The following is a 27,490-nucleotide window of genomic DNA, read 5'->3' on the forward strand; positions in this document are numbered from 1 at the left end:
GCCTGGCAGTGCTCAAGGGACCATATGGGATGCTGGGAATCGAACCCAGGTCGGCCGCGTGCAAGGCAAACGCCCTACCCGCTGTGCTATCGCTCCAGCCCGCCCCCCCCCAAGTTTCAATTTTTTTAAGGCATCTCCAGACCCTCCCCCTTCAGGGCCGTACCCAGGGACATTTCCCTCCATGGAGCCCAGAGTTCCTTTGTCCACACCCTCGTCAACATGTGGATCTCCTCGTTGTTGCAGTTACTCATCCCCAGGAGACGGGTGATGATGCGTGTGGTGTGGGTTGATTTTTCCCTGATCTTCCGTGATGAGGGCCAATGTGTCACGTGTCTACAGGCCATCTGCTCACTGTTTTGGGAAAAGTGGTTGTGTATGTCTCCTCAGTTTTTTGTTTGTTTTTCTTTGGAGGGGGCCACATCTGGCTGTACTCAGAGCTTACTCCTTGTTCTGTGCTCAGGGACAGCTCCTGGCAGGATGGGGCTGAGGATCAAACCAGGGTGGGCTGTGTGCAAGGCCAGTGCCCTCAGTCCAGCTCTCTGCTCTATCTCCCAAAACAGTGATGATTCTTTCTTTTTGTTTTTGCTTTTTGGGTCACACCCAGCAATGCTCAGGGCTCACTCCTGGCTCATGCACTCAGGAATCACTCCTGGTGGTGCTCGGGGGACCCTAGGGGATGCTGGAAATCGAACCCGGGTCAGCCATGTGCAAGGCAGATGCCCTCCCCACTGTACTATCACTCCAGCCCCTGATTCTTTCCTAAGGGCTAGCAAACGTATTTTTTCCCCTTTTATTACAATATTTCACTTCTCCTATGACAACTTTTCCTTTCTTTGTCCCTAAACAATATCTAGGCTTTTATGAAATACAAATTCCCCAGACCGCATTATACACTTCAAAATGAAGGCTAATAATTTTAGTCTACAATTTTAAACACATTTACCCCCCCGTAAGAATATTATTATTCAAATGTAAACATTTTATTCTGGTCTGGCGGGGGGGGGGGCGTGGTATTCATTTTCTTGAATGTTTTCGGAGTAACTTGGTCACAGTTCATTGGCAAGACCAATAATTTCTTCTCTGTGAATTCCTTATCGAAGTTATGGGGAACTTTTGATATGCCAGTTTGTATTTAAGATTACAAGTCAGGGAGAGAGTTTGAATTTTCTTGGCCCTACAAAATTCCTGTCTGGCTAAAGCAAGAATGCTTGCCGTAGTCTTGGCTGAAGTTTGTCTTAGCAATAACATCCTATTCATTCTACCTCAAAGTCCTGTGTCAATTATTAAGGCCATTCTTCTTTGCTTCCTGTTCTAAACAGCTGGTTTACGGTAACATTTTTTATTTTTTGCTACGTCCTGTTCAACAGTTCAAGTGAAACGGACCGTGTGTTGCATGTACGGTATCTGCAAGGTTGTTAAGTGCATGTGTTTAAACTTACCGGATAATGCATCGTGAAATGGAAAACATCTTTGCAGGGTAGAGAGGAATGCTATTATGCACAAATTGGGATTTTCTAAACTACACCACATTCGTGTCAAAGCAGCCATTTAGGGTTAAGTGGTCTGAAAAACCATCCGAACCCAGGTGGGCATCTCCTCCCGATGAGCTCTGAAGTATTAAATGAGCTCAGCTCCAGGTCAGAGAGAGTTCTGTGTCCTCAGGTCACTTCCAGATGGGGCTGGACCTTGTAGTGGGTGGTGAGATGCAGAGAGACTGGGGTGGAAGGTGAGAATCTAGACCAGGAAAAGTAAGTGGGGTGACGCTCTGACTCTTGGGAGACGCTTCAGCAGAAACACAGCTCCTTTTTTCTTCAGACAAGAACTTGGATGCTCTGAATATGTATATTTACACCAGGGTCTCCCCCCCCACGCCTGGCTGTCCTCGCCAGGGCCCCTTGGAGGGGGGTGGGTTGAGTTTCCCTCACTGCCCCGAGCAGAGCTCTGGCAGCCGAAGACCTCCAGAACCAGCCACAACCGTGCTGAGACCACTCTCCACACGCATGAAGGAACCGGCAGAGGAACAAAGGCATGCGGGTCCCGGGGCTGAGATCTCCAAGTCTGCTCGGATCGGGGCTGAGCATCCTCCACACAGATCCTCCATCTTCCAGTAGGCAGGGGTCACACCCACCAACTGGCCCCCTGGCGCCGTGTCATCCCATCAACGGCCAAGACTCAGAGACTATAAAACCCAGCTCCCGGAAGCACGCGGCCGCGAATGACATCTTATTATCTCATTCTTGCTTTGGACAAACTGGCAGGCCACCAAATGTAACCTGCCCACACGGCAGAGCCTGGCAAACTCCCGTGGCGTACCCAATATGCCAAATACCAGTAACAATGAAGGGTCTCATTCTCCTAACCCTGAAAGAGTCTTGAATGTGGCACTTTTTAGAATCTCAGGGCTTGGACGAAGGAGACGTTACTGGGGCCTGCTCGAGGCAATCGACGAACAACAGGATGATCCTGATTGTGATCGTGACCAGGACCTTTGTTCGCTGGAGGCACTTGAATTGATTCACGTTCAATCAATTGAAAGAACTTTTGGAAAGTAGACTATGTGGAGATTTGGCTTAGAGAAGGGGATTTAATTTTTTTTTTCATGAAGGAACTGTGATTCACGACGTTATTTGTAGTTGAGTTTCAGGCATCCAAGCGTCCAGCACCAATCCCACCACCAGCGTCCACTTTCGTCCACCGGTGCCCCGGGTTCCCTCCCAACCTCCAGCCTGCCACCTTGTCAGGTCCGTTTTTCACTGCGGCTGTGGGAGTTTGGGTCTCCTGCTGTCAGGGTGGTTATCTTTGCCATTTGGATGTAGAGCTCTACCAACTCTCTGTACATCACAGGTGCCTGGGACCCCTGACACCTGTCCCGCACTCCCTACACTCCACCCCTTTCTTTTTTTTAATTTTGAATTTTTATAAGTTAGTTCACAATGTTTGATGACATTTAATATTCAGACACCCATCCCACCACCATGACACCTTCCCACCACCCAATTCGGGATGTTCCCATCCCAAACCCCAATCCCTGTCCCAAAACACAAACGAAATAATATATTTCATACTGTCTGTTATGAAGAACTGCGGAACGTGCTCACTAAAAAGTGTCCCTATAGGAAACAGCGTGGAGATCGTGCTACTTTGGCAAGAGCCATTAAGACATTCTAGAGGATATCCCTAACAGGTTGTTAAAGATTGGGTGATGTGAGCTTTGGTGCATATGTCTGAAAATACGTATGTAGGCATATATATCATGATCACAATCACCCTGTTGTTCGTCGATCACCTCGAGCAGGCCCCAGTAACGTCTCCTTCATCCTAGCCCTGATATATTTTTTTTTTGGCTTTTTTTGGGTCACACCCAGCGATGCACAGGGGTTACTCCTGGCTCTGCACTCAGGAATTACCCCTGGCGGTGCTCAGGAACCATATGGGATGCTGGGAATAGAACCCGGGTTAGCTGCATGCAAGGCAAACGCCCTACCCGCTGTGCTATTGCTCCAGCCCCTAGCCCTGATATTTTAAAGTGCCACATTCAAGGCTCTTTCAGGGTTAGGAGAATGAGACCCATCATTGTTACTGGTATTTGGCATATTGGGTATGCCACGGGGTTTGCCAGACTCTGCCGTGTGGGCAGGTTACATTCAGTAGCCTGCCAGGTTGTCCAAAGTAAGAATGAGATAATAAGATGTCGCGCGCCTGCAAATGCGGCCGTAAATGCGGCCGCACACTTCCTGGAGCTGGGTTTTATAGTCTCTGGGTCTTGGTTGTTGATGGGATTACACAGCACCAAGGGGCCAGTTGGTGGGTGTGACCCCTGCCTACTGGAAGGTGGAGGATCTGAGTGGAGGATGCTCAGTCCCGATCTGAGCAGGCTTGAAGATCTCAGCCCTGGGACCCGCATGCCTTTGTTCCTCTGCCGGTACCTTCATGTGTGTGGAGAGTGGTCTCAGCATGGTGGTGGCTGGTTCTGGAGGTCTTTGGCTGCTGGAGCACAGTGCAGAGTCTCCTGCCCCCGCGCCTGGCTGTCCTTGCCGGGGCCCCTTGGAGGGGGGCGGGTTGAGTTTCCCTCCCCGTCCTGACCAGAGCTCCGGCAGGCATATATATCTCACGATCACGATCATCCTGTTGTTCGTCCATTGTCTCGAGCAGGCACCAGTAACATCTCCTCCTTCCTAGCCCTGAGATTTTAAAAGAGCCATTTCAATGCTCTTTCAGGATTAGGAGGATGAGACCCATCATTGTTACTGGTATTTGGCATATTGAGTACGACACGGGAAGTTTGCCAGACTCTGCCATGAGGGCAGGATACGTTTTGTAGCCTGCCAGGTTCTCCAAAGGAAAGATAATAAGATGTCGCACGTTGCGGCCGTGCGCTTTCAGGAGCTGGGTTTTATAGTCTCTGTGTCTTGGCCGTTGATGGGACCAGCCTGGCACTGGTGGCAGCTGGTGGGTGTGACGCCTACCTACTGGAAGATGGAGGGTCTAGGTGGAGAAGGCCCAGTCCCAATCTGAGTAGGCTGGGAGACCTCAGCCCCGGGACCTACATGCCTGGGTTCCTCTGCCAGTTCTTTCATGCGTGAGGCCCATCCGGACGTGTGGAGAGTGGTCCCAGCATGGCCGTGGCTGGCTCCGGAGGTCCTCAGCTGCTGGGGCTCTGCTTGGGGGGGGTGGAGAAACTCAACCCTCCCCCCTCCAAGGGGCCCTGGTGAGGACAGCCAGACACAGGGGCAGAAGACTGCCGCATATATATATATATATATATATATATATGTGTATTTCGCTCTGTGATTTGTTGCATACTGTCTGAACGCCATCAAATATGGTGTGGTAACTATGGAGAATGGGTTGGGAGTGTCTTATGTTGCATCTGTCCAGGAAAATGTTTGCTCATATGTGCGGCTTGACCTGAGTGTGTGGGGAGTGGCCTTGAGTGTGGTGGTGGTTGGGTTGTGGAGGTTTTCGGCTGCTGGGGCTGGGTCCCTTGGGGTGGGGAGGGCTCTCACCCACCCCCCCGCCTCTGGGGTGGCCCAAGTGAAAACAGCCTGGCGCGGAGTCCAGTGGCATGGGGGCCTCATGTTGTGCTCCGTTCCGGGAGAAGCGGCCATGACTTCTGGATGGTGACTGATGACGAGGTTATCTGGCGCCGGCAGGGTGTGGCTGATGGGTGTGACCCCTGGGTCGCCAGAGACTGGGGGACGCAGGCAGGGGATCTCTGCTCCCGGGTCCCGTTGAGCCCAGAGTCCAAGGTCACAAAGTTCTGCAGTACCTGGGTTCTGTGGGGCTTCACTCCTGCGTCGCTCCATCCCTTTCTTCTCCCCTCAGTTTCTTTCCTTCCTGTCCTCCTTCCTGTCCTCTGGGGTCAAGGGTGATCTAAGTCTCCCCCTCCTTGAATCCCAACACTCCCTCTTCCTGGCATTCCACGCACCACAGGCCCCGTTGGTCTCGGGTGGTGTTTGGAGAAGGTCGAAGTTGGAACCCAGATCACGAACTTTCTTGACCCTCCTGAGACTCACGGAAATGTCCATCTTCTGGGCGATTTGATTTATTAGAGAAAGTGCCAGGTTTCTGAGATTTTGGGTGTTAGGAGAGAGATTTAGATTAAAATAAATTAAAAAAAAAAGGATCCCCACTGTGGTAATTCCATTTCATGTTGCCTATTTGCAGAAAGAGAAATCATTTGTATTTTCAGCCTGTCTTCCTTCCTTCCTTCCTTCCTTCCTTCCTTCCTTCCTTCCTTCCTTCCTTTTCCTTCCTTCCTTCCTTCCTTCCTTCCTTCCTCTTCCTTCCTTCCTTTCCCTTCCTTTTCCTTCCTTCCTTCCTTCCTTCCTTCCTTCCTTCCTTCCTTCCTTCCTTCCTTCTCCTTCCTTCCTTCCCTCCTTCCTTCCTTCCTTCCTTCCTTCCTTCCTTCCTTCCTTCCTTCCCTCCTCCCTCCCTCCCTCCCTCCCTCCTCCCCTCTCTCCTTACCTCCCCTCCTCTCCCTTCCCTCCCCCCGCCCCACCTTGCTCTGTCTCTTGCTCAAGGCACCATGCAACCCTGGGCATCAAACCCAGGACACCCGTATGCAAAGCCTGTCCTCCAGACCTTCATCTTTCTTCCTGCTTCATTCACTCACTCAACGTGGCATCGTCCAGTTGCACCCAAGTTGCCGTGACCTGCGTCGTTTTATCCTTCTTTCCCGCTGTATGGTATTCCCTTTCCTGTATGTACCACACCTTCACAATCCTCTCATCTCTCCCGGGGCATCTGATGTCCCAGCTACTGTGCGAAGTGCTGAGCTGAGTCATGGTGTGCAGATGGCCTTGGGGATGGGTCTATTTGTGGGATTGCTGAGTCCTGAGGCAGAAACCAGCCACCCTCACTCCCCATAGCTTTGTTTCAATCCCCTCGTGTGAGCCCGGAACTGTGTTCCAACTCGCTGCCCACGCTCTCCCCGCCGGGGTCTCTGGAACTGTCAACTCCCTCCGTCCTTGGCGCAGGGTGCTGTCTCCTTGCTTCTGTGTCTCTCCTTATCAGATGCTGGTTAGACTTTTCAGTTCCCTTTTCCAAGTTGCTGTTGAAAACATTTCCAACCTTCCTTAGAGCCCCATCGTACTGGAGAATTTCTTGCCTTTTTCTCTCACGTCTTAGACATATCGATGAGTGGATAATGCAGTTTGGAGTTGTTTTTTTTTTTGCTTTTTGGGTCACACCCGGTGATGTACAAGGGTTCCTCCTGGCTCTGCACTCAGGGATCACTCCTAGCGGTGCGGGGGGACCCTACGGGATGTTGAGAATCGAACCTGAGTTGGCTGCGTGCAACACCCTCCCCGCTGTGCTGTCGCTCCAGTCTCAGTTTGGAGATTTTTAACTTTCCTTGCTTATAAATAACCATCAATCGAAAGTCAGAAACTGTACGTACTTTTTTCTTCTTTCTTTTTTGGGTCACACCTGGCAATGCACAGAGGTTACTCCTGGCTCTGCACTCAGGAATTAACTGCTGGCGGTGCTCAGGGGACCCTGTGGGATGCTGGGAATTGAGCCCGGGTCAGCCGTGTGCAAGGCAAACACCCTTCCCACTGTACCATCACTCCAGCCCCGTGTACATTATTATTATTATTATTATTTTTTAAAGAAAGCGGTGTGAATACTACAGTCCGTAGACCCTTGGGAGTCAGGGTTAAATACCCCTTGTTATTACAGGAGCCCTTGAAGTAATGAAAAACTGTAAGGAAGCAAAAGTCTATTCCTGGAAAGGAAGCAGGAAGTAAGGACCCGAGTCTCGGTCTTGCCAGGGGCCGCAGGGAAAGAAAATATGACATTGTCAACTTCTTTCCTCGATTTTCTCAAGTACAGCCCTGCAGGGCAGATTAGGAGAACAATGCCTGTGAGGGCTGGAAGGAAACCCTCTGGCCGATGGATACAGATGGATTCCGAGGGAAACAGGATATAACGGCATGGTGACATGCGGGCCACTTCTTCGGGGTTCCGACGCTGTCCTGCAGCCAAATCCTGGTCAGGTGTACGCCCTGATTTGATAGAAGCACCGAGCAAAAGCCCAAATCAAATAATAAAGGCCTGGCAGAGCTGACGGGAATAATACATGAATATTATGATTAAGACCACAGAAGGCCTCTTAAAAAGGTCTTAGGTGTTAAATCAGGGTCTTCTGTGTTTTTATCTACCAAATTAAATGATTTTTATACATATAAAATTGGCTAATAAAAAAGGGTAAGGTATAATGAAAATAGAACACAGATAATAAATACTGGGTGCGGTTTTAATATATATGTTGAGGAAGCAGTTTTATTTATTTATTTTTAATTTTTATTAGTGAAGCACCATGAGGTACAGTTGTAGACTTAAAAATTTTTGTGCTTGGGTTTCAGTTATACAATGATCAAGTACCCATCCCTCCACTAGTGCCCATTTCCCACCACCACGGGTCCCAGCATCCCCCCCACCCCCCATCCCCCCCGTCCTACCCTGCCTCTGTGGCAGGGCATTCCCTTTTGTTCTCTCTCTCTCCTTTTGGGTGCTGTGGTTTGCAAAAGAGGCATCTTTGGTCCGTAGTCTACTTTCAGCATGCATCTCCCATCTTGGGAGGAACCTCCCAACACCCTTTATTTGGTGCTCCCGAGGAAGCAGTTTTAGGTATTAAATCCAAAACTCTGAAACCATTGCTAACCATTGCTATTTCTTTTTGTTTGTTTGTTTGTTTTTTGGGTCACACCCAGTGATGCTTAGGGATTACTCCTGACTCATGCACTCAGGAATCACTCCTGGTGGTGCTCAGGGGACCCTATGGGATGCTGGGAATCGAACCCGGCTCGGCCGTGTGCAAGGCAAACGCCCTCCCTGCTATGCCCCTGAAACCATTGCTTTTGATTTTTAAGAATAAGTACTGTGTGCATCTAAAGCAAGATTCAGTCTCGTAAGCTCTTCACTTTTCGAAAGATGTTCATTATGTCATTTTTTATAATAGAGGTCTTAAATATAATAAGCACACTATATTTCATAAAAAAATCTCACAAAATGTTGTGTAGAGTTGAAGAGCAGCGTTACAGAATCTGCCTTGAAATCTGGTACCTGTTTATAGTACTCAATCATAGATTGTGAATTTCAGGTTGTTAAAAAAAATCTTTTAAATTTGTCTTGTTTGCTCTCCAGAAGGTATCGATTAGGGAACGAAACAAACAAAACCCAGCAAAGCATAAAGACCAGGAAGGATGTAAACTTTGGGGGCTGGTCCTCGCAAGTAAAATGCTCAGGAGGGGACTGGCACGCGGCCGACCCGGGTTCGATCCCCGGCATCCCCTAGGGTCCCCCGAGCACCGCCAGGAGTGATCCCTGAGTGCAGAGCCGGGAGTCAGCCCTGAGCATCACCAGGTGGGACCCAAGAAGCAAAAAGCACTGTCCTCCTGTTGTTCATTGATTTGTTCGAGCGGGCACCAGGGTCCCCATGTTCCCTCCCATCACCCCAAATCTGCCTCCCTCTGTGGCAGGCACTTTTCCTCTCTCTGTCTTTCTGTGTCTCTCTGTTTCTGTCTCTCCATCTCTATCTCTGTCTCTCTGTCTCTATCTCTCTCCCTCTGTCTCTCTTTGTCTCTGTCTCTCCCTCTCTTTCTGTCTCTCCCTCTCTCTGTCTCTTTCTCTCTGTCTCTCTGTCTCTCTGTGTCACTCTGTCTCTGTCTCTGTCTGTCTCTTTGTCTCTCTGTCTCTCTCTGTCTCTATCTCTCTCTGTTTCTGTCTCTCTGTCTCTGTCTCTGGTCTCTTTGTCTCTCTCTGTTTCTGTCTCTCTGTCTCTGTCTGTCTCTGGTCTCTCTGTCTCTCTCTGTTTCTGTCTGTCTCTATCTCTTTCTCTGTCTCTCTGTCTCTATCTCTCTGTCTCTCTGTCTCCCTCTGTCTCTGTCTCTGTCTCTCTGTCTCTCTATTTCTGTCTCTGTTTCTCTATCTCTGTCTCTTTCTGTCTCTCTGTCTCTGTTTATCTGTCTCTATCTCTCTTTCTGTCTCTGTCTCTCTCTGTTTCTGTCTCTGTCTCTCTGTCTCTGTCTCTCTCTCTGTCTCTCTGTCTCTGTTTATCTGTCTCTGTCTCGCTGTCTCTGTCTCTCTTTCTGTCTCTGTCTCTCTCTGTTTCTGTCTCTGTCTCTCTGTCTCTGTCTCTCCCTCTCTCTCTGTCTCTCTGTCTCTGTTTATCTGTCTCTCTGTCTCTCTGTCTCTCTCTGTCTCTCTCTGTCTCTCCCTCTCTTTCTCCCTCCCCCCTTTTAGCCCTGGGTCTTAAGGCCTAGGAAGTGCCCATCACTCCTGTGATCCCTTTTCCTTGTGTCCTCTGCCTTCCTCCATCTGGAACTTTCCAATCTGGAAGGATCTCCGCATCGGGCCGCAGAGGAACATGGAAGCCGGGTCTGACGGGGCCGCTGACAGTTCACAGGCCGGGCTGGGCTGCTGGGTTCCCGGCCTGGCACACCCGCCTGGGTCTGGAGTCAGGCGTCTTCTCCGCCTTTCCGTCTTCTGGGGACTCTTGTTGCCTGTGCTGCGGGCCTGTCGCTGCATGCAGGGGGGCAGATGTTAACATCGGCACAGTGATGGGTTTGAGCTATGGGAATTCCAAACCTGCAGGATGAATTTGGGACCCATTTAGAGTCCAGCCACAAAGTAGGTGCTCAATTAAATTTCTCCACAGTGGGGAACAGTTACCTGGGTGTGTGTGTGTCTCCCAACTCGGCTTATGATCAGCTGCTGTTTTCTTCAGGGGACGACTGGGTCACACCTGGTGACACTCAGTGGCTACTCCTGACTCTGTGCTCAGGGATCACTCCTGGGGTTGCTTGGGGACCAGATGGTGCTACAGAGAAAACAAGGGCTGGCCACATGCAACCACTTTAATCCCCCGGAATCATCCCTCTGGCCTCTGTGGCAATTTTTTATTCTATTATTTTAATAATTTTGGGGTCTTTGGGTCACACCCAGTGGTGCTCAGGGCTGTCTCCTGCCAGGTTCAGAGAACCACATGACCTGCCAGGGATCGAACCCGGGTCTGCCGCCTTGCAAGGCTAGCAGCTCCCCCCCGCCCCCGTCCCACCTCCGCCACCCTATATTATCTCTCCAGCCCCCAATTCCGCAACAGGGAATTATCCGTTCTCAGGTAGTTGTCACCAAGAAAGGTTCCTGGTAGGACTTTGCTGTTTCTATATATTTTTTTATTTTTCTGTTTGGGTCCCACCCGGCGATGCTCAGGGCTGACTTCCGGCTCTGCACTCAGGAATGACTCCTGGCGGTGCTCGGGGGACCCTAGGGGATGCCGGGGATCGAACCCGGGTCAGCTGAGAGCAAGGCAAACGCCCCACCCGCTGTGCTATGACTCCAGCCTCTCACATTATTATTATTAATTATTATTATTATTTTTGGGTCCCACTGGCGATGCTCAGGGCTGACTCCCGGCTCTGCACTCAGGAATGACTCCTGGTGGTGCTCGGGGGACCCTAGGGGATGCCGGGGATCGAACCCGGGTCGGCCGCGTGCCAGGCCAACGCCCTCCCTGCTGTGCTGTCCCTCCAGCCCCACTTTGCTGTTCTGACATTGAAAGAGACACGATGTGTGTCGTAAGAACACACTTGCCAACGGCAGTCTTGAAAAACGATTGATTTCGCTTTATTGATCGGCATCATTTTCCTCTTGGCAGAAATTGGCCCGGTGACCATCACCACGGATCCCAAGAAATTCCAGTATGAGCTCCGCGAGCTGTACGTTCAGGTGAGTGCCCGCTGCCGTTCCTTCCTCTCGGGGGCTGACCTTCCCATGCTCTCGGACCCGCAAAGGAGGCCGGTTGGTGTTGCCAGTGCTTTGTCCTGGTGGTGCAGTGTGTTTGGGTGGACAGAATGAGGCACACTTGTCCTTTCTTGCCACCTGTGGCCACTTCCCGCAGCTGTGACTCTGCGTGCTTTACCCTGGAACCATCGTCGGCAGGTCTAGGGGAATGAAGAGTCCGTCACTTCAAATCCTAAGGGACAGTTCATTCCTTTTTTTTGGGGGGTTGTTTTAATTTTATTTTATCGAATCACCATGAGATGCAGTTACAAGCTTTCCTGTTTGAGTGTCAGTCACACAATGATGGAACCCCCATCCCTCCACCAGGGCACATTCCCCACCACCAATGTCCCCAGTATCCACCTCCATCCCACCCTCCCCCTGCCTCCATGACAGACAATCTCCCCCAGACTCTCTCTCGACTTTGGGGCATTATGATTTAATATCTATCTTATTACCTAGTTCTTACTCTGGACAACTTGGCAGTCTACCGAAAGTAACCTGCCCACACGGCAGAGTCTGGCAAACTCCCCGTGGCGTACCCAATAGGCCAAAAACCAGTAACTATGATGGGTCTCATTCTCCTGACCCTGAAAGAGCCTCGAATGTGGCACTTTTTAAAAATCTCAGGGCTAGGACGAAGGAGACGTTACTGGGGCCTGCTCGAGGCAATCGATGAACAACAGGATGACCGTGATACAGTGATGGTTTGCAATACAGACACCGAGAGGCCGTCACGTTGGGTCCTTGATCTACTCTCAGCACACGTCTCCCGTCCCGAGCGACCCCTCCAGCCATCACTGACTCAGTGGTCCCTTCTCCATCCCAGCTGCCTTCTCCCCCAGCTCATGAGGTGGCCTCCAACCATGGGGCAATCTTCCTGGCCCTTGTGTCTACGGTCCTTGGGTGTCCATCTCATGTTATGTCATTTTATATTCCATCAATGAGTGCAGTCCTTCTCTGTCTGTCCCTCTCTCTCTCTTCCTCTCTCTCTCTCTTCTCTCTCTCTCTCTCTCTCTCTCTCTCTCTCTCTCTCTTTCTTTCTCTGTCCTGGACGAATGTGTCCAATGCTCAAAGGAGTGCCAGGAGGCAGGGAAGTGTGATGCTGTGATGAGTTTTGGGGTTCGGGGAGCACTAGGTCTGGAGGCTGATAAGAGCATCCTGGGTGCAAGAGTGAGAACTCAAGTGGGCTTCATTCATCATGGTCCTTCCGTTGGCTTATCATGACTCTTTTATCATGATTCCATTGATACGTTGCGATCCTTCTGCTGGGATCGTCTATTTTACTTTGTTTAAAAAAATTATTGGGGGCTGGAGAGATAGTCCAGCTGGGTTGGCGTTGGCCTTGCATGCGGCCGACTCGGGTTCGATTCCCAGCATAGGATCCCCCGAGCACCACCAGGAGTGATTCCTGAGTGCAGAGCTGGGAGTCAGCCATGAGCATCACCGGGTGGGACCCAAAAAGCAAAAAAAAAAAAAAAATAGTGTTTTTATAAAGTGGGCTGGAGCGATAGCGCAGCGGGTAGGGCGTTCACCTTACAAGCGGCCAACATGGCCGACCCGAGTTCGATTCCTCCGCCCCCTCGGAGAGCCCGGCAAGCTACCGAGAGGATCTCGCCCGCACGGCAGAGCCTGGCAAGCTCCCCGTGACGTATCTGATATGCCAAACACAGTCACAACAAGTCTCACGATCTGTTGTGAGACGTTACTGGTGCCCGCTCGAGCAAATCGATGAACAACGGGAGGACAGTGCTGCGGCGCTTTACAAAGTAGTTTGCGGGAGTCAGCCCTGAGCATCGCTAGGTGTGACCCCTTTCAAAACACAAACCAACAAACGAAAGGTTGAAGGTTGAAGCATGTGCGTTGCAGGCAGGAACCGCTGGTACCACATGGTCCCCCAGGCACCATCTCTGATCAGTGACCCAGGAGTAGCCCCAGAGCACTGCTGGGGTGCACCCCTCCACTCCCCTAACAAAGCAAAATAAACTGAATCCATAGTCACAGCTAAGAGTCTCAGGAGGCCCCGGAGAGCAGAGTGTTGGGATTTGCTGCCTAGTCTTTTATTTTTTTCCCCTTTCGTCTACAAGAATCCAACTGGGCCGTCTTCTTGGCTCAGCAAGGGAGTGAAATACTTACATTCCCGTCCCAATTTCCTGCCTCTCCCTTTCTTTTGTGTTCGGAGACCTTTGCGGGGTTGTGGGCTTCAGCCTTCAACACCAGGATGAGGGGTCTCCACTCCAGATCACCCCCCACCCTCTGAACTTGAATCTGACACCGGTCTGGAGGGCCTGAGTCCTATGTCTCTCCCTTCTCCCTGGGGTGCAGTCTCTCCCTTCTCCCTGGGATGCAGTCTCTCCCTTCTCCCTGGGGTGCAGTCTCTCCCTTCTCCCTGGGATGCAGTCTCTCCCTTCTCCCTGGGGTGTAGTCTCTGCCTTCTCCCTGGGGTGCCTCTCCCTTCTCCCTGGGGTGTAGTCTCTGCCTTCTCCCTGGGGTGCAGTCCCTCCTCCCTGGAGCGCAGTCTCTCTCTTCTCCCTGGGATGCAGTCTCTCCCTTCTCCTTGGGGCACAATCTTTCTCTTCTCCCTGGGGTGCAGTCTCTCTCTTCTCCCTGGGATGCAGTCTCTCCCTTCTCCTTGGGGCACAATCTCTCTCTTCTCCCTGGGGCGCAGTCTCTCCCTTCTCCCTGGGGTGCAGTCTCTCCTCCCTGGGGCGCAGTCTCTCTCTTCTCCCTGGGATGCAGTCTCTCCCTTCTCCCTGGGGTGTAGTCTCTGCCTTCTCCCTGGGGTGCAGTCTCTCCTCTCTGGGGCGCAGTCTCTCTCTTCTCCCTGGGATGCAGTCTCTCCCTTCTACTTGGGGCACAATCTCTCCCTTCTCCCTCGGGCGCAGTCTCTCCCTTCTCCCTGGGCTGCAGTCTCTCCTCCCTGGGGCGCAGTCTCTCTCTTCTCCCTGGGATGCAGTCTCTCCCTTATACTTGGGGCACAATCTCTCCCTTCTCCCTGGGGCGCAGTCTCTCCCTTCTCCCTGGGGTGCAGTCTCTCCTCCCTGGGGCGCAGTCTCTCCCTTTTCCCTGGGGTGCAGTCTCTCCTCCCTGGGGTGCAGTCTCTCCCTTTTCCCTGGGGTGCAGTCTCTCCCTTTTCCCTGGGGTGCAGTCTCTTCCTTCTCCTTGGGGTGCAGTCTCTCCTCCCTGGGGTGCAGTCTCTCCTCCCTGGGGTGCAGTCTCTCCCTTTTCCCTGGGGTGCAGTCTCTCCCTTTTCCCTGGGGTGCAGTCTCTCCCTTCTCCTTGGGGTGCAGTCTCTCCTCCCTGGGGTGCAGTCTCTCCCTTTTCCCTGGGGTGCAGTCTCTCCCTTTTCCCTGGGGCGCAGTCTCTCCCTTTTCCCTGGGGTGCAGTCTCTCCCTTTTCCCTGGGGTGCAGTCTCTCCCTTTTCCCTGGGGCGCAGTCTCTCCCTTTTCCCTGGGGTGCAGTCTCTCCCTTCTCCTTGGGGTGCAGTCTCTCCTCCCTGGGGCGCAGTCTCTCCCTTTTCCCTGGGGTGCAGTCTCTCCTCCCTGGGGTGCAGTCTCTCCCTTTTCCCTGGGGTGCAGTCTCTCCCTTTTCCCTGGGGTGCAGTCTCTCTCTTCTCCCTGCTGTGCAGTCTCTCCCTTCTCCCTGGGATGCAGTCTCTCTCTTCTCCCTGGGGCGCAGTCTCTCCCTTTTCCCTGGGGCGCAGTCTCTTCCTTCTCTCTGGGGTGCAGTGAGAGCTGGCATCCTTGATTCTAATGGTATTAAGCTCAGAGTTGTCTTGGGACCCAAGAACATGCTTATGGTAGGGTAGAAACCAGAGAATATCCCCCTTCTTGGGTCCCCGGGGGTCCATCAGGGAAGTGCTTTTCCTCCCAAGGTGGCTGTGTTTTAAAAAAAATTCTGCCTTGATCTCACTCCCAACCCCACTTTTATTTTATTAAAGCACTGTGCCTTGATTTTTCTTTTTTCTTTTTTTGGTAAAGCAAGAGCAAATTTTTATCCAGTAAGGGTCACCTAGTTGGAACCGATTTTGTGTTTTTCTTCAGCGGTTCCCCGGGGGGAGGATTAGAAGAGTTTCGAACAATGTCTCTGGCTTCTTGAATCACAACTGTGTGAGTTGAGCTTCTGCTTCCTGGGAGTAATTACCCCACATTTATTGAGGTCCCTCTCTGCCTGTCAGTTCCCCCCAAGTCAAGGACTGAATTTGGTTGTTCCTAAGAGGGAATCTTGAAGGAAAAAAAAAAGTCCTTCTTTTTGTGTTAAGAGTTTCGCAGTTGGGGCTGGAGCGACAGCACAGCGGGGAGGGCGTTGGCCTGGCACACGGCCGACCCGGGTTCGATCCCCGGCATCCCCAGGGGTCCCCCGAGCACCGCCAGGAGTGATTCCTGAGCACAGAGCCAGGAGTCAGCCCTGAGCATCGCCGGGTGGGACCCAAAAAGCAAAAAGCACTGTCCTGTTGTTCATCGATTTGCTCGAGTGGGCACCAGTAACGTCTCCATGGTGAGCCTTGTCATTCCTGTGTTTGGCATCTCGAATACATCACGGGGAGCTTGCCAGGCTCTGCCGTGCGGGTGGGATACTCTCAGTAGCTTGCCGGGCTCTCCGAGAGGGGCGGAGGAATCGAACCCGAGTCAGCGGTGGCGTGCAAGGCAAACGTCTTACCTGCTGTGCTATTGCTCTAGTCTCCAAAAGCAAAGCAAAACAAAACTAAACAAGAGTTTTGCAAAGCAAGAACCTCCCATTTGAAGTTCACTGCATAGACCCCCCACCCCACCCCAACCCAGCCCCACCCCGCCCGTGGCCAACACCGCCAGGGGACACCAGCCTCAGCCCCAGACTTTTCTCATGGAAATGTGGAATTCACTTGAACAACAACCATTTGCAATTTTCCAAGAAAAACTTGAGCAAACAGGCCCTCCAGTGAAGTCACTGAATTTATAAGACGGATTTCAGCATCCTCTGCTTTCATCTGGGAGGCAGAGCCGAGCCAAGCTGAGCAGCTGGGGGGTTCCCTGGGGGACGAGCAGGAAAACCAGCGGCTGGAAAGGGGGTTTGGACCCCAGTGAGCTGATGACGATGAGGATGCAGTTCAAAGTCCTGCCAGGGGTCAGCGGGCTGGAGTAGGGGGGTGGGAAAGTTTGTTGGTTTTTAAGAGAACTGCGTTGGCAGTGAGACAACGCACCGGTGCGTCTCTTATCCAAATGGCCCAGCAGAAAGCACGTTGACAAAGCGCCGATGACGGAAGGAGAAGGAAGGACAAGGCGACTTTCCTGCCGCTCCAACTTAAACACAGACAGCGCGTCCCTGAGGCTGGAAAGTGTCGCGGGCAATTTCCTTTCTGTGTGTGTGAAATCTTTTAATGACCTTGATTTCGGCAACCTGCCTGGAGGGCCCGCCTCCCCCCTACACACACACACACACACACACACACACACACACACACACACAACCAGTGCCTCGTTGGGAATCTCTCCTCATCCACATGTCCCCTCCGACAGGCCCAAAGTCTCCATGAGGACCCGAGTGTGTTTGGCGAGCTTCTTCCTCTTCCTTGCCCTCAGATGGCCTAAACCAAACGAATTTACTCCGGTTAAAAAAAAAAAGAAGAAAATCAAGAAAATAAAATGGACTTGGGGCTGGAGCGATAGCACAGCGGGGAGGGCGTTTGCCTGGCATGCGGCCCACCCGGGTTTGATCCCCGGCATCCCCTAGGGTCCCCTGAGCCGCCAGGAGTGATTTCCTGAGTGCAGAGCCAGGAGGAACCCCTGAGCATCGCCGGGTGGGACCCAAAAGGCCAAAATAATAATATTAACAATAATAATAATAATAAGAGTCATGGGACTGGACAGATAGTACAGTGGGTAGGGCGTTTGCCTTGCACGCAGCCAACATGACCGACACAGGTTCGATTCCCAGCATCCCATATGGTCCCCCGAGCACCGCCAGGAGTGATTCCTGAGTGCAGAGCCAGGAGGAACCCTTGAGCATTGCTGGGTGGGACCCAAAAAGAAAAAGAAAAATGGACTTGGGGCTGGAGTGGTAGCACAGCGGGGAGGGTGTTTGCCTTGCACGTGGCCGACCCGGGTTCGATTCCTTCGTCCCCTCTCGGAAAGCCCGGCAAGCTACAGAGAGGATCCCGCCCGCACGGCAGAGCCTGGCAAGCTCCCCGTGGCGTCTTCGAGATGCCAAACACAGTCACAACAAGGCTCACCATGGAGATGTGACTGGTGCCCACTCGAGCAAATGGATGAACAGCGGGACGACAGTGCTACAGGGCTGGCACAACTTTATTCGTGAAAAGGCAGTGTATTTTAATTTCACATATATTGTCTTTTCTGTAGCTAGGGCGTAAAATAGCAATAACTATTTTATTATTAATAAAATAACAATAATGGCAATAACTGGTCGGCCAGTTTAAATTTACTTTTATTTATTTTTTGTTTCATTTTGAGGACAGCTGGTGGTGCGCAGGGCTGACTCCTGGCTCTGCTCTCGAAATCCTTCTGAACTGAAGTGAGTCACATCACTAAGCTTAGTAAACGTCACCCGCCTATGTCCTGAGAAGATGTGGGGGTGTTATTTATTTATTTGCTTATTATTATTATTATTTGCTTTTTGGGTCCCACCCGCCGATGCTCAGGACTGACTCCCGGCTCTGCACTCAGGGATCACTCCTGGCGGTGCTCGGGGGACCCTAGGGGATGATGCCGGGGATCGAACCCGAGTCGGCCGTGTGCCAGGCCAACGCCCTCCCCGCTGGGCTCTCGCTCTGGCCCCTTATTTTTGTTCCTGTTGGAGGTGACAGGAGAGTGTGGTGCTCCTGAGTGATTTGTGGGGCCTCCTTTGCTGTTTGTGGTGCTCCTTGGGCCGGTCCTGGCGATGCTTAGCCAAGTGGGGGGTACAACCTCCAGGTCTTCTATCCTGGCGGGGCCGGGGGTCGAAGTTGGGGTCTTGCCCCCTGACCCCCAGGCTTTGACCCTGGTCCATCCTGGGAGGTGGTGAGTGGCATAGAGTGGCCTTCAGATGAGCACGGAGACCCAGAGTCTGGAAACAACCAATGCCCGGGGCTCAGGGGACCCCTTAGGGTGCCAGGGATGGAATCAGGTGGGCCGCACGCCAGGCAAACACCCACCTGCTGTGCCGTGACTCAGATTTTCAAGTTTTGGGGCATCACTGAGCGCTGGCTCCAGGCAGGTGGCCCACCAGGGACTTGGTGCCGTTGGCCTGGGACGTGCCACGTCTGTCCACCCCCTCCCTGCCCGCTCCCAGCCAGGACCCTGCCCTGGTGCCCTGCTGCCGAGACCCCTCTGCCTTCCTGACTTATTCGATGCTTGCTTGGAGGCAATTTCATTTCATTTCATCTTATTTTATTATTTTTTTTTATGAAATCACTGTGAGATAGACCCTGGCAGAGCTGCCCATGGTCAGGTGTCAGACCTACAGGGTCCAGCACCCGCCCCTCCACCAGGGCACGTCTCCCAGCACCAGGGTCCCCAGTTACCTCCCACCCCTCCCCCTCTATTCACTCTCTCTCTCTCTTCTTTCCCACTCTCTACTCTCTCTCTGTCTCTGTCTCTCTCCTTCTCTTTCTCCTTCTCTCTCTTCCTCTCTCTCCCTCCCCCCCCTTTGGCCAGCATGGTTTGCAGTACGTCTCAGGTGCCATTTTCAAGGACCCTCGGTCCCCTCTAAGTCAATTCCACTTGCACATTTTGTCGGCGCGGCTGGAAGGAACCCCATCCCAGCTTCCGAGGCAGGAGATGAACCACTCACGGTCGCGTCAGGCAAGTGAGTCTCACGGCTCGGTCCTGCCGAGCTGTGAAGCAAGAGATGTCGCCATGAGGGGAAGGATGGAGCCTGGCGGTCACCAGCTGCCCGGGCGAGGGTGGCCAGGCCCAGAGCGAGACTTTTATTTGTTTTCTCTTTTTGGGTCCCACCTGGCAATGCCCAGGGGTTCCTCCTGGCTCTGCGCTCAGGAATCCCTCCTGGCGGTGCTCGGGGGACCCTATGGGATCCTGGGAATCGAACCGGGTCGACTACGTGCCAGGCCAACGCCCTCCCCGCTGTGCTATCGCTCCAGCCAGCCCCCAGAGCGGACTCTTGGGCCCACCACCAGCCAGCCCCAGGCACTTCCTCTTCCTGCTGGCCTCCTGCCCTGGGGATGGAGGGATGAGGGTGGGCTGGGGTACTGCTGAGACCCCCGTTCTCTGACCCACCTTTAGCGGGAGCGTCTGCCCGTTGTCCCGGGTGGTGCCAAGGTCGCCTTTCTCCGCAGCCCGCTGGGGTCTAAAGGTCGAGTTCAGCGCGGTCTCTCCCACACCGCCGAGTGTTTAGAGAAGATAGCGCGGCTGTCTGGGTTTGCTACTCCCCTCAGCGGAGGCATTTCTATTTATTCTCTTTTAATCTCGCTTTCCAGGAATGAAGGCTTCTCAGCCTGATTATCGCCCCGACTCGGGAGGTGATGGCGTTTCCTCCCCTTTAATTCCAGGAGCAGTTGCTGGGAAGGGCCGGCCGCTTCTGGTTTCTCCGTGGACCTCTGTGAGGGCGGGGAAGCGTCTTTGGCAGGCCCGGAGGTTGCGGCCATCGGAGCAGGAGAAAGATAAAAAGGACCCTGAGCCTAACGAGCGAGAATGTGTCTGCTGATAGCAACGGGAGTTCAGGATTCAGGAGCCTTTTTTTTTTTTTTTGCTTTTTTGGGTCCCACCCGGCGATGCTCAGGGCTGACTCCTGGCTCTGCACTCAGGAATCACTCCGGGCGGTGCTTGGGGGACCCTATGGGATGCTGGGGATTGAACCCAGGTCGGCCACATGCCAGGCCTATGCCCTCCCCGCTGGGCTCTGGCTCCGGCCCCTAAGCATGGCTTTTAAAGGTAGCTTTTCTCAAGGCTATAATAATAAATCTGAAATATAAACATTCTAAATTCTCGAAACAGTTCAATAGGTAGGTAGCACTGCACTGTCCTCCCGTTGTTCATCGATTTGCTCGAGCGGGCCCAGTAACGTCTCCATTGTGAGATTTCTTGTTACTGTGTTTTGGCATATCGAATACGTCACGGGGAGCTTGCCAGGCTCTGCCGTGCGGGCGAGAAACTCTCGGTAGCTTGCCGGGCTCTCCAAGAGGGGTGGAGGAATCGAACCCGGGTCGGCCACGTGCAAGGTGACTCCCTACCCGTGTCACTGTCCTCCCATTGTTCATCGATTTGCTCAAGGGGGCCCAGTAACATCTCCATTGTGACACTTTTTTTGTTACTGTGTTTGGCATATCGAATACACCGCGGGGAGCTTTGCCAGGCTCTGCCGTGTGGGTGAGATACTCTCGGTAGCTTGCCGGGCTCTCCCAGAAGGGCGGAGGAATCCAACTCAACTCAGCCGGGTCAGCTGTGTGCAAGTCAAATGCCCTACCTGCTGTGCTATCGCTCCGGCCCATTAATGTATACTTACATAATATGCATAATATATTATACATAATATACTATAGTATGTGTAAAATACTATGTATATTAATAGTATATTAACAGTATATTCCTGGTAGCACATAGTAGCAGAATCATTATAATAGTACTATATTAAGACTAATATATTAGTCGTAGGTGAAGTATATTCATACCAGGGAAAGCTCATACAATATTCGCGCTGTGTGAAATACACCGAGAGCCAGAGTCACTCGGTTGAGCAGTGACTTTTGGCATTTGCGCTTTTCGGGAATTTACTCTGGAATGAGGTGCCTTAATCCTGTGAAATGAGGCATGGTGAGCTTCTAGAAGCTTCTCAGGCTGAGCATAAGGGTGTGTCAGATGGTGTAGGGTGCAGCCCCTCTCCTGCACCCCTGGTCTCCCACCCTCCCCCAGCCTCCAGCCCTCCCTGGCCTCCCTCCCTCCCTTCCTTCTTCGCTCCTTCCTCCTTCCTTCCTTCCTTCCTTCCTTCCTTCCTTCCTTCCTTTTTTCCTCCCTCCCTCCCTCCCTCCCTCCCTCCCTCCCTCCCTCCCTCCCTCCTTCCTTCTTTGCCCCAATCACAGATCACATTCTAAAGTTTGCAGTTTGTCCATCACACACATTTTTATAGGGCATTGTCCATTTCCCCTGATGTCCAGCTGTGTCACTGACCATGCTGTTCCTGGGGTGACACCCAGGGCCCCAGCCTGCAAGGACTCCACTTCCTCCTTGAGCCCCCTCCATGGTCCCTGGATGATTCGTGCTCTGCAGCTTGGCCTAAAACTTAAAGCAGGCTCTTTTAAGAAAAAATCATAATCGTTTCCATCCTGACCCCCAAGGCCCTCCCACCCGCTAACGTAGCATCTACCTACACTCAGTGACCCGACAGAGATGCTCGAGTCATAAATAAATATTTATGAGCGTGACTCCTTTTTTTTTCTTTTTGGGTCCCACCCGGCGATGCTCAGGGCTGACTCCCAGCTCTGCACTCAGGAATGACTCCTGGCGGTGCTCGGGGGACCCTAGGGGATGCCGGGGATCGAACTCGGGTCAGCTGAGAGCAAGGCAAACGCCCTACCCGCTGTGCTATGGCTCCAGCCTCTCACATTATTATTATTAATTATTATTATTATTTTTGGGTCCCACTGGCGATGCTCAGGGCTGACTCCCAGCTCTGCACTCAGGACTCACTCCTGGCAGTGCTCGGGGGACCCTAGGGGATGCCGGGGATGGAACCCGGGTCGGCCGCGTGCAAGGCCAACGCCATCCCCACTGGGCGATCACTCCAGCCCCTTCCTTTTTCTTCCTGAAGTGCTTTGGGAACTGTGAGTTGCAGCCATCAGTATATTAGAATTCGCATATACAGAATGTATATGTTTATCGCATGTTTAAAACTTGTTTTAGAAATTCTGCATCTAAGCAGAGTCACGACTCGTTCGAGTTTTAAGCCAGACGATAGCCCAATTTCTAACCCTTGGTAAATTCAAGCCCCTGGAGGTTCGTCCCTAGTAACATCTGCCAGGAAACAAGAGTTTGTGGAAGGCATTTGGATCAAAGCATCGGCCGTAACAAGTAACAGTCTTGACGCATCCCTTCGCCAAATGGCTCCTTCTACGGCAAGCCCACAGATACATGGGAGCCACAGATGGGTAACAATCTGTTTACCCCAAATACCCAGAATATTGTTTCAACATGGCATCGATCTTTTCGATCTATTTTTTAATTTAGTCTTTAATTTTAACTTAATTTAACTTTTATTTAAGTGAATTTAAATTAATTCAATTAATCTTAATTTAGTTTTTAATTAAATGAATTTAAATCTCTTAGTTTTTAATTTAAATTTCAGTTCCTCTGGGGCTGGAGAGAAAGCATCACTGGTAGAAATGTTTGCCTTGCACTCTGATTTGGGTTGATCCTCAGCACCCGAGAGGGTCTTCTGGGCTGTGCTAGGAGTGATTCCTGAGTGCAAAGCCAACAGTAAGCCTTGATCACAATGGGTTAGCGCCCCCCTTGCAATTTTTTTTCTAGTTTATTTAAGTCTGGCAAGCTCCCGTGAAGTATTCGAGATGCCAAACACAGTAACAACTAGTCTCACAATGGAGACGTTACTGGGCCCGCTCGAGCAAATTGATGAACAATGGGAGGACAGTGCTATTTAAGTAAAAGAAAAGAACATCTGTCAGTCCTTTGTATTAACCAAACTTCTTTGATTTTTTAATTTAATTTTTAACTTAAAAAAAAATTATTTATTTATTTATTTATTTATTTTTGCTTTTTGGGTCACACCCAGCGATGCTCAGGGGTTATTCCTGGCTCTGCACTCAGGAATCACTCCTGGCGGTGCTTGGGGGACCATATGGGATGCCGGGGATCGAACCCGGGTCAGCCGCCTGCAAGGCAAATGCCCTACCCGCAATGCTATCGCTCTGGCCCCTTATTTTTTAATTTTAATGGAGGCAAAGGCCACAGCTGTCGATACGATTCTAGAGTTGAAATGGATTCAATAACAAAGCTCCAATATTAGAATCAATATGTGTTAAGTTATTCATATTCCGTGAATCTTAGCTGCTTGGTGGGCAGCTCTAACCAAATTTCAAATACTCCAGAACTTCCTGAAGCCGGTGAGTGGCTACTGGAGTGAAAGCATTTCCCCCCAGATTCTTCTAATAATTATTTATGGCTTAAAGGGTTTTTTTGTTGTTGTTTGTTTGTTTTTCTTTTTGGGTCACACCCAGCGATGCTCAGAGGTTCTTCCTGGCTCTGCACTCAGGAGTCACTCCTGGCGGTGCTCAGGGGACCGTAGGGGATGCTGGGGATCGAACCCGGGTTGGCCGCATGCAAGGCAAATGCTCTGTCTGTTGTCCTGTTGCCCAGGCCCCCCGTTCATCACTCTTGATTGATTGACCGATTGATTGATTGCTTTTTGGGTCCCACCTGGCGATGCTCAGGGCTGACTCCTGGCTCTGCACTCAGGAATGACTCCTGGCAGTGCTCAGGGGACCGTAGGGGATGCTGGGGATCGAACCCAGGTTGGCCGCATGCAAGGCAAATGCTCTGTCTGTTGTCCTGTTGCCCAGGCCCCCCGTTCATCACTCTTGATTGATTGATCGATTGATTGATTGCTTTTTGGGTCCCACCTGGCGATGCTCGGGGGTTCCTCCTGGCTCTGCACTCAGGAATCACTCCTGGCAGTGCTCTATGGGATGCCGGGGATCGAACTCGGGTGGGCCGCGTGCAAGGGAAACGCCCTCCCCTCTGTACTATCCCTGCAGCCCACCGTGTTTTATTGTTGATGTGCTTTAAAGCTTCAACTGGCTTTTGAACCACTGCTGGTCAATGCATGCTTTATGAGGACAGTGGTGAGGCTGAATGCAAGTTAAGGAGGGGATTTCAATGGAAATAATCCATCTGCAGTCCCGCCCAAGGGTTTTCGTTGGTCTCGAGAGCCTTGATCCTGGGTCACATTTTGGGGTAAATGAAGGCGACCTGAGTGCCTTGGAACACCAGCCCGTGACCCGAGATGGTCTTTCTCTCAGCCAGTGGAGGGCTGTCATTTCCGCCATTCTTAGCTTGCGTCTCTGGAGATTTCCTCGCTGTTGTCATTTTTGGCCCCGGGACAGAAGGCTTCGCCTAGTCTCTTGGTACCGAGTGACAGCGAGCAAGAGGCAATCAATCTCTCTGTCGGGTTCCAGGCCCCGGTGCTGGAGGTCAGGCACGGCGGGCGGGGGGTGTTTCTGGAAGGGAGGGTTGCTATTTCCAGGCAAGTTCCATTCCATCCCGGTGAACGCAGAAAGTGGCCGTTGCTGTGTTTGGCCGTGCCGATGCCGAGAAACGGAATCGCTGGGTCGCGTGGAAGCTCTCGTCTTGACTTCCCCGAGACCCTTGTTTTGAGACATCTCTGTAATGTTTTTAACTGGAGTTTGAGCCAGTTCCCAGAGCCCACGGTGAATGCAGACTCCATCATGTTCCCTGCCAGCACTGATTTTTTTTTTTTTTTTTTTTTGCTTTTTGGAGCGATAGCACAGCGGTAGGGTGTTTGCCTTGCACGCAGCCAACATGGCCGACCCGAGTTCGATTCCTCTGCCCCTCTGGAAGAGCCCGGCAAGCTACCGAGAGTATCTCGCCTGCACGGCAGAGCCTGGCAAGCTCCCTGAGATGTATTCGATATGCCAGACACAGTAACAACAAGTCTCCAGTGGAGACGTTACTGGGCCCGCTCGAGCAAATCGACGAGCTTTTTGGGTCACACCCAGCGATACACAGGGGTTACTCCTGGCTCTGACACAGGAGTTACTCTTGGCCGTGCTCAGGGGACCCTATGCGATGCTGGGAATCGAACCAGGGTCGGCCGCGTGCAAGGCAAATGCCCTACCCGCTGTGCTATCGCTCCAGCCCCATCAGCACTGATTTTTTTTAAATTAATTTATTTATTGAATCATTGTGGGAAAAGTTACAAAGCTTTCAGGTTTAAGTCTCGGTCATGCAATCATCAAACACATTTCCCTTCACCAGTACTTATTTTTCACCACCAAGAACCCCAATAACCCCCCCTCCCAACCCTCCCAATGCCTGTGAGGCAGTCAGCACTGATTTTTTAAAAAATTTATTTTGTTGAATCAATGTGTGATATAGATACAAGCTTTCATGTTTGAGTTTCAGTCATACAATGATCACACACCCATCCCTCCACCAGGGCACATTCCCCACCACCAGTGTCCCCAGCATCTCCCCAATCCCAGCCCTCCCCCTGCCTCCATGGCAGAGAATCTCCCCTAGACTCTCTCTCTACTTTGGGGCATCATGGTTTGCAATGCAGAGACCGAGAGGCCGTCACGTTGGGTCCTTTGTCTACTCTCAGCACACGTCTCCCATCCCGAGCGACCCCTCCAACCCTCACTGACTCAGTGATCCCTTCTCCATCCCAGCTGTTTTCTCCCCCAGCTCTTGAGACAGGCTTCCAACTATGGAGCAATCTTCCTGGCCCTTGTGTCTACTGTCCTTGGGTTATTTTATATTCCACCAATGGGTGCAGTCCTTCTATGTCTGTCCCTTTCTTTCTGACTCGTTTCACTCAGCATGATACTCTCCATGACCATAAACTTTTTTAGAAGCAAATTTCATGACTTCCTTCTAACAGCTGCATAGTATTCCATTGTATAGATGGACCATTTCATTTTTTTTCATTTCATCATCCTGTTAATCGTCGATTGCCTCGAGCAGGCCCCAGTAACGTCTCTTTCATCCTAGCCCTGAGATTATATTCACGGCTCTTTAGGAGAATGAGACCCATCATTGTTACTGGTATTTGGCATATTTGGTAGGCCACGGGGAGTTTGCCAGACTCTGCCCTGTGGGCAGGCTACATTCGATAGCCTGCAAGTTTGTCCAAAGTAGGAATGAGATAATAAGATGTCGCGCGGCCGCGAATGCGGCCGCGCGGTTCCGGGATCTGGATTTTATAGTCTCTGAGTCTTGGCCGCTGATGGGATTACACGGCGCCAGGGGGCCAGGTGGTGGGTGTGACCCCCGCCTACTGGAATTTGGAGGATCTGGGTGGAAGATGCTCGACTCCAATTCGAGTAGGCGTGGAGGTCTCGGCCCCGGAACCCGCGTGGCTGTGTCCCTCTGCCAGTACCTTCATGGGTGCGGAGAGTGGTCTCAGCATGGTGGTGGCTGGTCCTGGAGGTCTTCGGCTGCCGTAGCCCTGGTCGGGGTGGGGAGGAAAGCTCAACCCGCTCCCCTCCAAGGGACTCCGGGAAGGAACACCCAGGCGCGGGGGCAGAGACTGCACTGCTCTCTCTCGTCCGGGATCTGGATTTTATAGTCTCTGATTTTATAGATGGACCAAAGTCTCTTTATTATTTTTTAATTAATTTATTTATTTTGAATACCCATCCCTCCACTAGTAACCATTTCCCACCACCACGGGTCCCAGTATCCCTCCCATCCCCCATCCCCTCCAGCCCACCCTGCCTCTGTGGCAGGGCATTCCCTTTTGTTCTTTATTTCCTATTGTGTGTTGTGGTTTGTAAAAGAGTTAAGCCTGATTTTCAGGGAGAAACGTTCGATAATTTACTTTCCATTGATCACTTTATATATAAGGAGATGTCGCGCAGCTGTGTAAGTGGCCGCACAGTTTGGGGTAAAAGTCCTGGTTCCTGCATAACCGAGCTATGCTTGTAGAGGCTCATGGTCACTGGGGTTCCATCTGGAGGAGGCGGGATGTGGCACCTACCCCATCTGGGACTTCCTGGTGGTCTCGGCTCTCTTTGGGACCTGGAGCATTCTCTGGGAGCTGTGGAGCCCCTCCCCCCCGCCCCCCCACGCGGCCTTTCTTCTCTGTAGCTGTGTCGACCAAAGTCTCTTTAACCAGTCATATGTTTTGGGGGCACTTGGGCTGTTTCCAGATTCTGACTATTGTGAACAGTGCTGCAATGAACATACAGGTGCAGATGTCATGTCTACTGTGCTTTTTTGCACCCTCAGGATATATTCCCAGAAGAGGTATTGCGGGGTCGTGTGGAAGCTCAATTTCTAGTTTTTGAAGAAATTGTTTTCCAGAAAGGCTGGACCATTCAGTATTCCCACCAGTAGCAGCACTGTTTTTTTTGCTCCATGCTGTTCCCACTGGTGTGAGGTGCTACTTCACGGTTTTGGTGGGCGTTTCCCTGATAATAAACGATGATGGACACTTTTTCAAATGTCTCCTGGCTATCCACATGTCCTCTTTGGGGAGGCGTGAGTTCATCTTCCCTTTGATTTTCTTGATGAGGTTGTTT

At 51.8% G+C, this 27,490-nt stretch overlaps 1 protein-coding gene across 1 annotated transcript in view; it reads left to right on the plus strand.

Annotated features, from left to right (window-relative positions):
* Positions 1-27,490, plus strand: part of HMCN1 (hemicentin 1) — a 355,305-nt gene that overhangs the window by 61,304 nt on the left and 266,511 nt on the right. The window contains exon 2 of the mRNA XM_056106608.1: positions 11,162-11,232. Within this exon, the coding sequence (XP_055962583.1) occupies positions 11,162-11,232 (71 nt within the window). The remainder of the gene's footprint in view (positions 1-11,161; positions 11,233-27,490) is intronic.

This window comes from Sorex fumeus, unplaced genomic scaffold (genome assembly GCF_029834395.1).
Source record: "Sorex fumeus unplaced genomic scaffold, SorFum_2.1 ptg000135l, whole genome shotgun sequence".
Taxonomy (NCBI): Eukaryota; Metazoa; Chordata; class Mammalia; order Eulipotyphla; family Soricidae; genus Sorex; species Sorex fumeus.